Below are 16,629 nucleotides of genomic sequence, written 5' to 3'. Positions count from 1 at the left end.
AACCATAGAAGTTTGAGCAGAATCACAAAAAGAGTGACAACAGTTTTAACAAAAACAAATCACTCTAGCTTGTTCCTGATTGCAGAAAAATGACATGTTGCAACCAACCATCCCCTGTTGCTACTGTCCCCGGTCTCCCCTACTTCATGTGTCAAATATTGTGTTGGTCATAATACAGAACAGGTTGTGGCTCGTGCCTGTTGATTAAAGAAGTTCGTTGAAATATTTCCATGTTTGTCTATTCTGGGTCACATTAGAACAGGGTATCCGCGGGGTCTTGAAAAGTATTAAAAGGTGATAAATAAATTTTGGGAAAATTAAGACCCTTAAAAAGTATTAAAAAGTCTTTTCACGACTTTATAAAGTCTTAAAAACAAAATCAAATGAGCTGAGGCACATGTCATGACTGTCTGTACAGACTGTAGTTTTTGTTTTTGGAGAGTTGAGCAATATTTCTTTTTTGATAAACTTTTCCTTTGATTTATTATCCCAGCCTATTTTGAATTCTGTTGTAAGTGGTCTACAGTCTTAGGGGCCGTGTCCACCAGGCGCGTTTTCAGCGCTCTGGGCGTCTACTTTCCATTCAAACCCTATTGAGTTGGGTGCTCACAGCCACGAGCCCGGAAACTGCTTTTCCACTAGCCCTAGTACCTGGTACCAGGTACTGAAATAGTACCAGGTACCATTTTTAGTACTGAGCCGCGCCACGCCATGCAGAGCCTAGCAGTGCCGGGCCGTGCCACGCCATGCGGAGCCTAGCAGTGCCGCGCCGTGCCACGCCATGCGGAGCCTAGCAGTGCCGCGCCGCGCCGCGCCATGCAGAGCCTCGCAGTGCCGGGCCGTGCCACGCCATGCAGAGCCGAGCAGTGCCGCGCCATGCGGAGCACTGACGAGCCATGCCGCGCCATCTAGTGCCGAGCAGTGCCGAGCAGTGCCGAGCCGTGCCGCACCATGCAGAGCCGAGCTGTGCCGAGCCGTGCCGCGTCATGCAGAGCCGAGCTGTGCCGAGCCGTGCCGCGTCATGCAGAGCCGAGCTGTGCCGAGCCGTGCCGCACCATGCAGAGCCGAGCTGTGCCGAGCCGTACCGCGCCATGCAGAGCCGAGCTGTGCCGAGCCGCGCCGCGCCATGTGGAGCCGCGCCGCGCCATGCAGAGCCGAGCAGTGCCGAGCCACGCCGCGCCATGCAGAGCCTTTGTGCCATGTAGTGCCGAGCAGTGCCGCGCCATGCCGAGCCGCGCCATACAGTGCCGAGCAGTGCCGAGCCACGCCGCGCCATGCAGAGCCTTTGTGCCATGTAGTGCCGAGCAGTGCCGCGCCATGCTGAGCCGCGCTATACAGTGCCGAGCCGCACCATGTAGTGCCATGTAGGGCCAAGCTGTGCCGCACCATGCAGTGCCGAGCAGTGCCGAGCCACGCCGCGCCATCTAGTCCCGAGCAGTGCCGAGCCATGCCGTGCCATGCAGTGCCGAGCCGCGCCATGTAGAGCTGAGCAGTGCCGTTAAAGTGTAGTGGGAAAGCGCCACTAGTGTCGTCACTCTGAGAGTTTCTCCTCAGAGTGACGACACTAGTGGCGCTGTGAAGATAAAAGTTAGTGACAGATGATCTGAGACAGACAGCCCCTCATCAGACTCCAACTCCCTCACACAGACTCAGAACGAGGACACACTGCCTTCTCCTTCTACGCCCCACACCGATGGAATCAATTACAAAACTCACTGAAAATCGATAGACTTATCTCACTTGAGGCTTTCAAAAACCTACTTCTCACCACAGCATTGGGGGCTCAGACTCAGACGTGCACTCGCTTCAGTTAGTGATTTTACTGCTCTTGTTTTCAGAACTGTTTAAATTGTTAAATTGTTTGGTTTTTAGGGGTGGGAGAAAAAATCGATTCACATAGATATCGCGATATCTTTTTTGACGATTTTTAAATCGATTTTTTTTTTTCAAAAATCGATTTTTTTTTTTTGAAAAAAAATTATTTTTTTGAATTTTTTTTTTTGAATTTTGAATTTTTTTAAATATTGTGCAATGTGTATTTGTTAGCCTCTTTTACATACAGAGAGTACAGGCTTTGAAAAGGGTTTAAGTTCACTTTATAATGGAGTATGTTAATTTATAGGCTCCTACAGTATTTGTGTGCAGATAAATGTTAAAAATGCTAAAGACTAAAAATCGAGAGAATCAGCAATATCGTAGAATCGCAATTTAAATCGAATCGCCATCCAAAAAATCGTAGAAGAATCGAATCGGGAGAAAAGCATATCGTCCCAGCCCTATTGGTTTTAATTGAGTTTTATCAGCGACTGGAACGAGTTTCCTCTCAGCGTTTCACTGTTCTTCAGCCTCTCAGGTGATTTTCAGTCTGAATAATGAGACATATTTGATTGTGCTGTTTTGATGTTTGATCTTCTGTGATCTCTGTGTGCTACAGACTCGCTCTCAATGGATCTACCCTGTTAAAATAAAGGTTAAATAAGAGAAACATCCTCCAGACTCTGGATGACAGAGGTTTAACTAGACTGTAAGGCTGAACCCCCAAAAATCGAAGCTTCGTTCGTTGCCATGGTAATCGATCATGAAGTCCGTGATCGATTGTTTTTGTTGACACCGGTTCTCATCGGCAACTGTTACATTAAATTGAGTCGGCTACTTGGCATCCTGGAAACCTGCCTGACTTTGGAGACATGTGTTTGTTTGCCATAATTCATTATTTACGCTATGATTATCAAAATATGGTAATCGGGTCAGCCCTACTAGACTCTGGAGGAGGATGTTCATGGTCGACCTCCACCTGTTAAAGCTGTACAGAAAAGAAAATTGAATTTGAGCCCACTCTGGGTCTGGCTCTGTGCAAAATTCTATTTTTGAGTAAATCCGGGATGAAAGTGTGGTGTTTTTTTTTTCGCATTGGATAATGCGCACAGATTATACGTCATCCTGTACACGATTCACCAGCCACTGATATTGGATCCATAATCCGTCATTCAAACATCTGAGATACACACACGGAGCTCGGTCTCGCCCCAAGCTTTGAATATCCCGCCCGCTCGATAACGACCAATCAAATTCGTTTTCCTTACTCAGGTAAACTCGTGTTGCAGCTCGTGACAACTCGGCGCGACAAACAGGACAAACGGCCGTTTCTGTACACCTTTAAACAGCCTGCTAGGCGGTAGAGCGGGTCGTCCAGTAACCAGAGGGTTGGCGGTTCGAATCCCGCTCTGTCCCAGTCTCTGTCATAGTGTCCTTGGGCAAGACACCTTACCCACCTTTCCTCATGTGGATGTGTATGAATGATGGTGGTGGTTTGGTGCACATTGGCAGCTGTGGCTACACCTAGTTTACCATCACTGGTGTGAATGTGGTATGAATGAATAATGGTTGCTGTAAAGCACTTTGGGTGTTGGGTGAAAAGCACTATATAAATGTAATCTATTACTACCAGGAGAATGAAGGAGATGCTGTTTGATGTTTAAACATGCAGCAGCTTCTTACATCCTGGTTGTGTAGAGCTGCTTGTTCATTGACAACACACATCGTTGTGTATGATGGGACCAGCATGACGACTACACATAATTAATAACTATCTAATAACCATCAGCAGGTCTGATACTGCAAAAAAAAAGCAACATACGGTATTTGGTGGAATGAGTGAAAAGCAAGGCCGAATATAAAAAAATAAAAAATTAAATACACCTGAAATGTCTAGTAGGCTAATTGAAAAACAAAAACAAACAAACTGACCAACAAAGGTTAGGAACCACTATTTTAAAAGACACTTGGGTTTTTTTGGAATGTAGGCTACTTGTAGATCTTTCAGCACTCACTATTAGGGCTGTCAGAACGAACTTCGCTATTTGAATACAATTCGACACATCCATAATGTCCCCCCCCCAATATATAGCCAGCTGATTAAAAAATAAATACAGTATCCCATGTGTTAGTGAATTTACCGTACTTTCCGGACTATAAGCCGCACCAGCTAAATTTTAAAAGAAAATACATACCTAGGCTGCACTTGAATATAAGCGGCAGGTTTTCATGTTGTAACATGAGATATTTCCACAGAAAGACATAGTCATAGTCATAGTCATAGTCATAGAAAAATTTATTGCCATGTCAACCAGTGACAAGGAATTTGTCTTGGTTTGCTCTCCAGTACATACAACACGACACGACCCCACATGAAAAACACATGCGGGGGACAGAATAAATTACAAAATACAATACAATTTACAAATGACAGGGAACAGTACCCAGCGACATCGTGTACACAGTATGGTGCAAAGTGCAATAGTGAAGTCAATGTGAGTTCATGAGTCTGATGGCTTGGAGATAGGTGCTGTCTCTGAAGCGTGATGTTTTACTTTTAATGCTTCTGTATCTCCTGCCTGATGGGAGGAGATTAAAGAGATGATGTGCCGGATGAGAGTGGTCTGCTATGATCTTGTTAGCCTTTCTGACGAGTCTGGTTGAGTAAAGTGATGTGAGTGTAGGCAGGTTACAGTAGGAACTGTGACAGTCTGTTCTGGTTACGCTCCTCTCCTCCATGTGCATTTGTTTACAATGAAGCCGTGAAAAATCAATAAATGGAGCGGCCGAACGCGTTGTTCGCGTCGGGCCGAACAACCCCCTTAGCCGTGGTATAATGAGCATATACCACGGACTGGAGTGATATATTGCTTTTATAAAACGGTTACCAATAATGACAATATGAAAGAAGGATACGCAATCAATTTCATGTAGTTTTATTCAACCAGAAATACATATTATCCAATAAAATGTGGAAAAAGCTCTCCAGACGTTAGATTAGATTAGATTAGATTAGAAAACTTTATTGATCCCCAAGGGGAAACTGCTTTGCCATGCAATAAAAACACAAACATCCACTTAACAAACAATACAAACATTTCCATACCATTGCACAAAACTTATTAACATGATTGGATACTTCATACAACAGAGTAGGCTGCTCAAAGCAAGTGATTTAAATTGATATTAATATAGGCAAGGATAAATAAATAAATATAGCTCCAAGTAGCTCTGCATCTCGTCTTTTCCTCCGCTTTTTTTCAGGTGAAAGTCACTGCTCAGTCCCCTCTACCATTGTTAACCCTCTGGAGGTGAAAGTTCACCTTAAACATGTGAGTTCAACTACTTTAGTCAATTATTAACATTGTAAAAACATCAACTGTCTTTTGCTACGAACTGCAACAGTCCGTTGTCATGGATACACGACAACAACTTCCATTCATACCAGTCATACGTGCCTGAGGCGGAGTGATAGCCTACGCTCTGATAAGGTTTTAGAATAGTAGCCGTGGTATATGCTCATTATACCACGGTTAACAGCCAATCAGATTGCCGGATTTCACCTTTCCGTTTTATAACGTGACATACGATGTTACGGCGTGTGTGTTTGTGTAGTCTGAACCATCATGAACAAAAGATTACGGGTTACGGAGCGCGTTTGTGTTGCGGTGCAGAGACGAGAGCTGGGGAAAAAAGTAGTGGCTTATAGTCCGAAAAGTAGGGTACCGGTGTATATATATACAGTATAGAAAGAGAGAGATTTGGTCCCCCCCAATGTTGACTCCATGGCAGGGCCGTTGTATAGGGGAGAAAGGTGATGATAACTCTAGGGGCCCAGCGCCCAGTGGGGCCCATAAAAAACCCCAGTAGTCTAATCTTTGTATGACTGATTTATCCTGTACACGATTCACCAGCCACTGATATTGGATCCATAATCCGTCATTCAAACATCTGAGATACACACACGGAGCTCGGTCTCGCCCCAAGCTTTGAATATCCCGCCCGCTCAACAACGACCAATCAAATTCGTTTTCCTTACTCAGGTAAACTCGTGTTGCAGCTCGTGACAACTCGGCGCGACAAACAGGACAAACGGCCGTTTCTGTACAGCTTTTAAACAGCCTGCTAGGCGGTAGAGCGGGTCGTCCAGTAACCAGAGGGTTGGCGGTTCGAATCCCGCTCTGTCCCAGTCTCTGTCGTAGTGTCCTTGGGCAAGACACCTTACCCACCTTTCCTCATGTGGATGTGTATGAATGATGGTGGTGGTTTGGTGCACATTGGCAGCTGTGGCTACACCTAGTTTACATCACTGGTGTGAATGTGGTATGAATGAATAATGGTTGCTGTAAAGCACTTTGGGTGTTGGGTGAAAAGCACTATATAAATGTAATCTATTACTACCAGGAGAATGAAGGAGATGCTGTTTGATGTTTAAACATGCAGCAGCTTCTTACATCCTGGTTGTGTAGAGCTGCTTGTTCATTGACAACACACATCGTTGTGTATGATGGGACCAGCATGACGACTACACATAATTAATAACTATCTAATAACCATCAGCAGGTCTGATACTGCAAAAAAAAAGCAACATACGGTATTTGGTGGAATGAGTGAAAAGCAAGGCCGAATATAAAAAAATAAAAAATTAAATACACCTGAAATGTCTAGTAGGCTAATTGAAAAACAAAAACAAACAAACTGACCAACAAAGGTTAGGAACCACTATTTTAAAAGACACTTGGGTTTTTTTGGAATGTAGGCTACTTGTAGATCTTTCAGCACTCACTATTAGGGCTGTCAGAACGAACTTCGCTATTTGAATACAATTCGACACATCCATAATGTCCCCCCCCCAATATATAGCCAGCTGATTAAAAAATAAATACAGTATCCCATGTGTTAGTGAATTTACCGTACTTTCCGGACTATAAGCCGCACCAGCTAAATTTTAAAAGAAAATACATACCTAGGCTGCACTTGAATATAAGCGGCAGGTTTTCATGTTGTAACATGAGATATTTCCACAGAAAGACATAGTCATAGTCATAGTCATAGTCATAGAAAAATTTATTGCCATGTCAACCAGTGACAAGGAATTTGTCTTGGTTTGCTCTCCAGTACATACAACACGACACGACCCCACATGAAAAACACATGCGGGGGACAGAATAAATTACAAAATACAATACAATTTACAAATGACAGGGAACAGTACCCAGCGACATCGTGTACACAGTATGGTGCAAAGTGCAATAGTGAAGTCAATGTGAGTTCATGAGTCTGATGGCTTGGAGATAGGTGCTGTCTCTGAAGCGTGATGTTTTACTTTTAATGCTTCTGTATCTCCTGCCTGATGGGAGGAGATTAAAGAGATGATGTGCCGGATGAGAGTGGTCTGCTATGATCTTGTTAGCCTTTCTGACGAGTCTGGTTGAGTAAAGTGATGTGAGTGTAGGCAGGTTACAGTAGGAACTGTGACAGTCTGTTCTGGTTACGCTCCTCTCCTCCATGTGCATTTGTTTACAATGAAGCCATGAAAAATCAATAAATGGAGCGGCCGAACGCGTTGTTCGCGTCGGGCCGAACAACCCCCTTAGCCGTGGTATAATGAGCATATACCACGGACTGGAGTGATATATTGCTTTTATAAAACGGTTACCAATAATGACAATATGAAAGAAGGATACGCAATCAATTTCATGTAGTTTTATTCAACCAGAAATACATATTATCCAATAAAATGTGGAAAAAGCTCTCCAGACGTTAGATTAGATTAGATTAGATTAGAAAACTTTATTGATCCCCAAGGGGAAACTGCTTTGCCATGCAATAAAAACACAAACATCCACTTAACAAACAATACAAACATTTCCATACCATTGCACAAAACTTATTAACATGATTGGATACTTCATACAACAGAGTAGGCTGCTCAAAGCAAGTGATTTAAATTGATATTAATATAGGCAAGGATAAATAAATAAATATAGCTCCAAGTAGCTCTGCATCTCGTCTTTTCCTCCGCTTTTTTTCAGGTGAAAGTCACTGCTCAGTCCCCTCTACCATTGTTAACCCTCTGGAGGTGAAAGTTCACCTTAAACATGTGAGTTCAACTACTTTAGTCAATTATTAACATTGTAAAAACATCAACTGTCTTTTGCTACGAACTGCAACAGTCCGTTGTCATGGATACACGACAACAACTTCCATTCATACCAGTCATACGTGCCTGACGCGGAGTGATAGCCTACGCTCTGATAAGGTTTTAGAATAGTAGCCGTGGTATATGCTCATTATACCACGGTTAACAGCCAATCAGATTGCCGGATTTCACCTTTCCGTTTTATAACGTGACATACGATGTTACGGCGTGTGTGTTTGTGTAGTCTGAACCATCATGAACAAAAGATTACGGGTTACGGAGCGCGTTTGTGTTGCGGTGCAGAGACGAGAGCTGGGGAAAAAAGTAGTGGCTTATAGTCCGAAAAGTAGGGTACCGGTGTATATATATACAGTATAGAAAGAGAGAGATTTGGTCCCCCCCAATGTTGACTCCATGGCAGGGCCGTTGTATAGGGGAGAAAGGTGATGATAACTCTAGGGGCCCAGCGCCCAGTGGGGCCCATAAAAAACCCCAGTAGTCTAATCTTTGTATGACTGATTTATCCTGTACACGATTCACCAGCCACTGATATTGGATCCATAATCCGTCATTCAAACATCTGAGATACACACACGGAGCTCGGTCTCGCCCCAAGCTTTGAATATCCCGCCCGCTCAACAACGACCAATCAAATTCGTTTTCCTTACTCAGGTAAACTCGTGTTGCAGCTCGTGACAACTCGGCGCGACAAACAGGACAAACGGCCGTTTCTGTACAGCTTTTAAACAGCCTGCTAGGCGGTAGAGCGGGTCGTCCAGTAACCAGAGGGTTGGCGGTTCGAATCCCGCTCTGTCCCAGTCTCTGTCGTAGTGTCCTTGGGCAAGACACCTTACCCACCTTTCCTCATGTGGATGTGTATGAATGATGGTGGTGGTTTGGTGCACATTGGCAGCTGTGGCTACACCTAGTTTACATCACTGGTGTGAATGTGGTATGAATGAATAATGGTTGCTGTAAAGCACTTTGGGTGTTGGGTGAAAAGCACTATATAAATGTAATCTATTACTACCAGGAGAATGAAGGAGATGCTGTTTGATGTTTAAACATGCAGCAGCTTCTTACATCCTGGTTGTGTAGAGCTGCTTGTTCATTGACAACACACATCGTTGTGTATGATGGGACCAGCATGACGACTACACATAATTAATAACTATCTAATAACCATCAGCAGGTCTGATACTGCAAAAAAAAAGCAACATACGGTATTTGGTGGAATGAGTGAAAAGCAAGGCCGAATATAAAAAAATAAAAAATTAAATACACCTGAAATGTCTAGTAGGCTAATTGAAAAACAAAAACAAACAAACTGACCAACAAAGGTTAGGAACCACTATTTTAAAAGACACTTGGGTTTTTTTGGAATGTAGGCTACTTGTAGATCTTTCAGCACTCACTATTAGGGCTGTCAGAACGAACTTCGCTATTTGAATACAATTCGACACATCCATAATGTCCCCCCCCCAATATATAGCCAGCTGATTAAAAAATAAATACAGTATCCCATGTGTTAGTGAATTTACCGTACTTTCCGGACTATAAGCCGCACCAGCTAAATTTTAAAAGAAAATACATACCTAGGCTGCACTTGAATATAAGCGGCAGGTTTTCATGTTGTAACATGAGATATTTCCACAGAAAGACATAGTCATAGTCATAGTCATAGTCATAGAAAAATTTATTGCCATGTCAACCAGTGACAAGGAATTTGTCTTGGTTTGCTCTCCAGTACATACAACACGACACGACCCCACATGAAAAACACATGCGGGGGACAGAATAAATTACAAAATACAATACAATTTACAAATGACAGGGAACAGTACCCAGCGACATCGTGTACACAGTATGGTGCAAAGTGCAATAGTGAAGTCAATGTGAGTTCATGAGTCTGATGGCTTGGAGATAGGTGCTGTCTCTGAAGCGTGATGTTTTACTTTTAATGCTTCTGTATCTCCTGCCTGATGGGAGGAGATTAAAGAGATGATGTGCCGGATGAGAGTGGTCTGCTATGATCTTGTTAGCCTTTCTGACGAGTCTGGTTGAGTAAAGTGATGTGAGTGTAGGCAGGTTACAGTAGGAACTGTGACAGTCTGTTCTGGTTACGCTCCTCTCCTCCATGTGCATTTGTTTACAATGAAGCCGTGAAAAATCAATAAATGGAGCGGCCGAACGCGTTGTTCGCGTCGGGCCGAACAACCCCCTTAGCCGTGGTATAATGAGCATATACCACGGACTGGAGTGATATATTGCTTTTATAAAACGGTTACCAATAATGACAATATGAAAGAAGGATACGCAATCAATTTCATGTAGTTTTATTCAACCAGAAATACATATTATCCAATAAAATGTGGAAAAAGCTCTCCAGACGTTAGATTAGATTAGATTAGATTAGAAAACTTTATTGATCCCCAAGGGGAAACTGCTTTGCCATGCAATAAAAACACAAACATCCACTTAACAAACAATACAAACATTTCCATACCATTGCACAAAACTTATTAACATGATTGGATACTTCATACAACAGAGTAGGCTGCTCAAAGCAAGTGATTTAAATTGATATTAATATAGGCAAGGATAAATAAATAAATATAGCTCCAAGTAGCTCTGCATCTCGTCTTTTCCTCCGCTTTTTTTCAGGTGAAAGTCACTGCTCAGTCCCCTCTACCATTGTTAACCCTCTGGAGGTGAAAGTTCACCTTAAACATGTGAGTTCAACTACTTTAGTCAATTATTAACATTGTAAAAACATCAACTGTCTTTTGCTACGAACTGCAACAGTCCGTTGTCATGGATACACGACAACAACTTCCATTCATACCAGTCATACGTGCCTGAGGCGGAGTGATAGCCTACGCTCTGATAAGGTTTTAGAATAGTAGCCGTGGTATATGCTCATTATACCACGGTTAACAGCCAATCAGATTGCCGGATTTCACCTTTCCGTTTTATAACGTGACATACGATGTTACGGCGTGTGTGTTTGTGTAGTCTGAACCATCATGAACAAAAGATTACGGGTTACGGAGCGCGTTTGTGTTGCGGTGCAGAGACGAGAGCTGGGGAAAAAAGTAGTGGCTTATAGTCCGAAAAGTAGGGTACCGGTGTATATATATACAGTATAGAAAGAGAGAGATTTGGTCCCCCCCAATGTTGACTCCATGGCAGGGCCGTTGTATAGGGGAGAAAGGTGATGATAACTCTAGGGGCCCAGCGCCCAGTGGGGCCCATAAAAAACCCCAGTAGTCTAATCTTTGTATGACTGATTTATCCTGTACACGATTCACCAGCCACTGATATTGGATCCATAATCCGTCATTCAAACATCTGAGATACACACACGGAGCTCGGTCTCGCCCCAAGCTTTGAATATCCCGCCCGCTCAACAACGACCAATCAAATTCGTTTTCCTTACTCAGGTAAACTCGTGTTGCAGCTCGTGACAACTCGGCACGACAAACAGGACAAACGGCCGTTTCTGTACAGCTTTTAAACAGCCTGCTAGGCGGTAGAGCGGGTCGTCCAGTAACCAGAGGGTTGGCGGTTCGAATCCCGCTCTGTCCCAGTCTCTGTCGTAGTGTCCTTGGGCAAGACACCTTACCCACCTTTCCTCATGTGGATGTGTATGAATGATGGTGGTGGTTTGGTGCACATTGGCAGCTGTGGCTACACCTAGTTTACATCACTGGTGTGAATGTGGTATGAATGAATAATGGTTGCTGTAAAGCACTTTGGGTGTTGGGTGAAAAGCACTATATAAATGTAATCTATTACTACCAGGAGAATGAAGGAGATGCTGTTTGATGTTTAAACATGCAGCAGCTTCTTACATCCTGGTTGTGTAGAGCTGCTTGTTCATTGACAACACACATCGTTGTGTATGATGGGACCAGCATGACGACTACACATAATTAATAACTATCTAATAACCATCAGCAGGTCTGATACTGCAAAAAAAAAGCAACATACGGTATTTGGTGGAATGAGTGAAAAGCAAGGCCGAATATAAAAAAATAAAAAATTAAATACACCTGAAATGTCTAGTAGGCTAATTGAAAAACAAAAACAAACAAACTGACCAACAAAGGTTAGGAACCACTATTTTAAAAGACACTTGGGTTTTTTTGGAATGTAGGCTACTTGTAGATCTTTCAGCACTCACTATTAGGGCTGTCAGAACGAACTTCGCTATTTGAATACAATTCGACACATCCATAATGTCCCCCCCCCAATATATAGCCAGCTGATTAAAAAATAAATACAGTATCCCATGTGTTAGTGAATTTACCGTACTTTCCGGACTATAAGCCGCACCAGCTAAATTTTAAAAGAAAATACATACCTAGGCTGCACTTGAATATAAGCGGCAGGTTTTCATGTTGTAACATGAGATATTTCCACAGAAAGACATAGTCATAGTCATAGTCATAGTCATAGAAAAATTTATTGCCATGTCAACCAGTGACAAGGAATTTGTCTTGGTTTGCTCTCCAGTACATACAACACGACACGACCCCACATGAAAAACACATGCGGGGGACAGAATAAATTACAAAATACAATACAATTTACAAATGACAGGGAACAGTACCCAGCGACATCGTGTACACAGTATGGTGCAAAGTGCAATAGTGAAGTCAATGTGAGTTCATGAGTCTGATGGCTTGGAGATAGGTGCTGTCTCTGAAGCGTGATGTTTTACTTTTAATGCTTCTGTATCTCCTGCCTGATGGGAGGAGATTAAAGAGATGATGTGCCGGATGAGAGTGGTCTGCTATGATCTTGTTAGCCTTTCTGACGAGTCTGGTTGAGTAAAGTGATGTGAGTGTAGGCAGGTTACAGTAGGAACTGTGACAGTCTGTTCTGGTTACGCTCCTCTCCTCCATGTGCATTTGTTTACAATGAAGCCGTGAAAAATCAATAAATGGAGCGGCCGAACGCGTTGTTCGCGTCGGGCCGAACAACCCCCTTAGCCGTGGTATAATGAGCATATACCACGGACTGGAGTGATATATTGCTTTTATAAAACGGTTACCAATAATGACAATATGAAAGAAGGATACGCAATCAATTTCATGTAGTTTTATTCAACCAGAAATACATATTATCCAATAAAATGTGGAAAAAGCTCTCCAGACGTTAGATTAGATTAGATTAGATTAGAAAACTTTATTGATCCCCAAGGGGAAACTGCTTTGCCATGCAATAAAAACACAAACATCCACTTAACAAACAATACAAACATTTCCATACCATTGCACAAAACTTATTAACATGATTGGATACTTCATACAACAGAGTAGGCTGCTCAAAGCAAGTGATTTAAATTGATATTAATATAGGCAAGGATAAATAAATAAATATAGCTCCAAGTAGCTCTGCATCTCGTCTTTTCCTCCGCTTTTTTTCAGGTGAAAGTCACTGCTCAGTCCCCTCTACCATTGTTAACCCTCTGGAGGTGAAAGTTCACCTTAAACATGTGAGTTCAACTACTTTAGTCAATTATTAACATTGTAAAAACATCAACTGTCTTTTGCTACGAACTGCAACAGTCCGTTGTCATGGATACACGACAACAACTTCCATTCATACCAGTCATACGTGCCTGAGGCGGAGTGATAGCCTACGCTCTGATAAGGTTTTAGAATAGTAGCCGTGGTATATGCTCATTATACCACGGTTAACAGCCAATCAGATTGCCGGATTTCACCTTTCCGTTTTATAACGTGACATACGATGTTACGGCGTGTGTGTTTGTGTAGTCTGAACCATCATGAACAAAAGATTACGGGTTACGGAGCGCGTTTGTGTTGCGGTGCAGAGACGAGAGCTGGGGAAAAAAGTAGTGGCTTATAGTCCGAAAAGTAGGGTACCGGTGTATATATATACAGTATAGAAAGAGAGAGATTTGGTCCCCCCCAATGTTGACTCCATGGCAGGGCCGTTGTATAGGGGAGAAAGGTGATGATAACTCTAGGGGCCCAGCGCCCAGTGGGGCCCATAAAAAACCCCAGTAGTCTAATCTTTGTATGACTGATTTATTCTGTGTAAGACCCTGACTAATACTCATAGTACACTGTAAAAACTCAACATCTTTCTAAGAATATTTGTCTTATTTCTTGTCCAAATGTCTCATTTCTAGTCAAAACTAATCTCTTTCCACTTAAAATAAGACTCATTACCTTAAAAATTATCTTGTTTTTAGATCATTTTTACTTGTTTCAAAGTGAAAATCTGCTTGAAAGAAGTAAAAAATGTCTAAAAACAAGCTGCTTTTAATATGATGTGTCTTATTTTAAGTAGAATGAGATTAGTTTTGACTAGAAATGACATTTTGACTAGAAATAAGACAAATATTCTTGCTAAGATACTTGAGTTTTTGCAGTGTAATGCTGCATTAGCGTCAAAACAAAGAAGGCTAAATAAAAAACGATAATACATACGTAGTCTAAGAAAAAAACTGAACTGGAAAAGTTAGGGGGAGGGGCCCACTTTAGTATTCTTTAAGGGGGCCCAGAACTCCTAGCAACGGCCCTGCTCCATGGTTACGGCCTTGATTGTAATAATATCTAAGTCACTTCCAGGCTTGTTCTGAGTTCAGTTAAAGGTGTAGTCCGGGGCTGGGATGCCGTTGTGCACGGTGAGCGCTCCGGGGTTGTCGAGGCCGAAGCAGGGCTGGACGAAGCCGTGGAAGTGGCAGCAGCTGAAGGTGTGGAGGTGCTGCTCCAGGTCCACGTTGAAGAAGGACAGGGTCCCGCGCTCGTAGTCCAGGGCAACGCCGATCCGCACCGGGTTCACCGTGATCCTCAGGTCTGGGCTCCAGCCTTTGTGTAGAAACTCATATTTATGTCTGAAGGATTAAAAAAAAAAGACAAATTAATGAATGAACAGTCGTGTTGTTGTAGTACACTGCAAAAACTCAAAATCTCAAAGAATATTTGTCTTATTTCTAGTCAAAACAATCTAATTATACTTCAAATAAGACTCATCACATTAAAAAGCAGCTTGTTTTTAGACACTTTTTACTTCTTTCAAGCAGATTTTCACTTAAAAAAAATCTGATAGTGGAGCAAGTTTTTCTTTCTTATTACAAGCACAAAAAAACTTGCTTTCACTGGCAGATTTTTCTACTTATTAGGCCCGAGCGGCGAGTAGCACTCGCCCGGCGAAGGCCTATTGAAATCGCGCTGTTTATTAGGCCCGAGCGGCGAGTAGCACTCGCCGGAGGGACTATTGAAATCGCGCTGTTTATTATTATTATTATTATTATTATTCTTCCGCGACAACATGCCCCAATTTCGCCCCTTTCCCCAACTCGAAAATGCGTGAACTTTTTGCCGGACGTCCGTCCGGATCCGACATTCGATATTTTGGGCTGCTCGCACACGGTCGACGCGAAATGGCGAAATAGCGCCCCCTACAAACTTTCAAAATCCCCATAGGGAAGTCGGGTCACTTTGTCCCACGCATACAAAATTTGGTACACATATGTATTATACCCAGATATGCAAAAAAGCCTCTTGACCTCATGACCTCAACCCAACAGGAAGTCGGCCATTTTGGTGTAGATTTTTCCCGCCTAAAATTAACTCCTCCCAGAGCATTCGCCCGATCAAGTTCAAATTCGGTAGAGAACATCGTCAGACCTAGCTGAGCTTAACTTGTGCTCCGCAGGTCTGTAGCTCAAAGCGCTTGGCCTCTGGCGTGCCCCGAAGTTTGGCGACTGTTTCGGTGCTCGCCATGTAAATACGAACGGCTCTCACGCCCACATACTTGATCGTAGACGCTTCAAACTTGGTGCAAAAATCTATGGCGAGACCCTGAACGATCCGACATATTATTTGCCTACGTCGCTCATAGCGCCCCCCGGTGGTAACAGGAAGTGAACTAAAATTCATTAAAAATACATAGTTGACCAAATCGACTTCGTTCCACTTCTAATACATGCAGACCCGGATGGTGAAGCTACATCATCAACGCTTTGATCCTACGAGCAACCGCGTCCGTGTGCCGCCGCGGCGAATGTGTATCTTCCCAATTTAAATTACGTTTGCCTTTCACGCGCACATACTTCGTCGTAGCCACTTGAAATTCAAAGGACATGACGTTGGCTCCGCCCTGAACGTTTTGATGTATCGACTTCCTGCCTGGCTCATAGCGCCCCCCGGTGGTAACAGGAAGTACGCAAAAATTCATTAAAAATACATAGTTGACCCCATCAACTTCATTCCACTTCTAAAACATGCAGAACCAGTTGGTGAAGCTACATTATGAAGACTGTGAAGATACGAGTAATGGCGTCCCTGTAGGGGCGTGGCTACCATCAATTCCTCGCCATGAAAATACGTTTGGCTTTTTGATGGCTTTAATGAACTCGTATCATCATGAAAATTGATACACAGGTCCAGGGTGGAGACCTCTTCCATCTGATAGGGGTGTCGCTCATGTGGCCCCCTAGTGGAAACCGGAAGTGCCATTTTTTTACATCAACATTGTCCGATTTCCACGAAACTTCACATGTGTGATGAGGGGCTGACCCTGAACACACCTGCACGCATCCCATTACTGCCCCCTAGTGGACGAACCTTTAACAGCTCATAACTCCCTCATGCTTTGTCCGATTCACTCCAAACTTCACATGTGTGATG

The 16,629-nt window shown here is 43.1% G+C and overlaps 1 protein-coding gene and 1 long non-coding RNA gene across 2 annotated transcripts in view; both read right to left on the bottom strand.

Annotated features, from left to right (window-relative positions):
* Positions 1 to 16,629, bottom strand: part of LOC311005308 — a 457,476-nt gene that overhangs the window by 259,635 nt on the left and 181,212 nt on the right. The gene's annotated exons all lie outside the window — the stretch shown is intronic.
* fsd2 (fibronectin type III and SPRY domain containing 2) overlaps positions 14,368 to 16,629 on the bottom strand; it is a 29,628-nt gene continuing 27,366 nt past the window's right edge. The window contains exon 13 of the mRNA XM_083996904.1: positions 14,368 to 14,831. Within this exon, the coding sequence (XP_083853030.1) occupies positions 14,579 to 14,831 (253 nt within the window). The 3' untranslated portion in view covers positions 14,368 to 14,578. The remainder of the gene's footprint in view (positions 14,832 to 16,629) is intronic.

Source organism: Trachurus trachurus (genome assembly GCF_905171665.1).
Source record: "Trachurus trachurus genome assembly, chromosome: 3".
Taxonomy (NCBI): domain Eukaryota; kingdom Metazoa; phylum Chordata; class Actinopteri; order Carangiformes; family Carangidae; genus Trachurus; species Trachurus trachurus.
The sequence above is the reverse complement of the archived record's forward strand: the minus strand, read 5'-3'. Positions and strand labels throughout refer to the sequence as shown.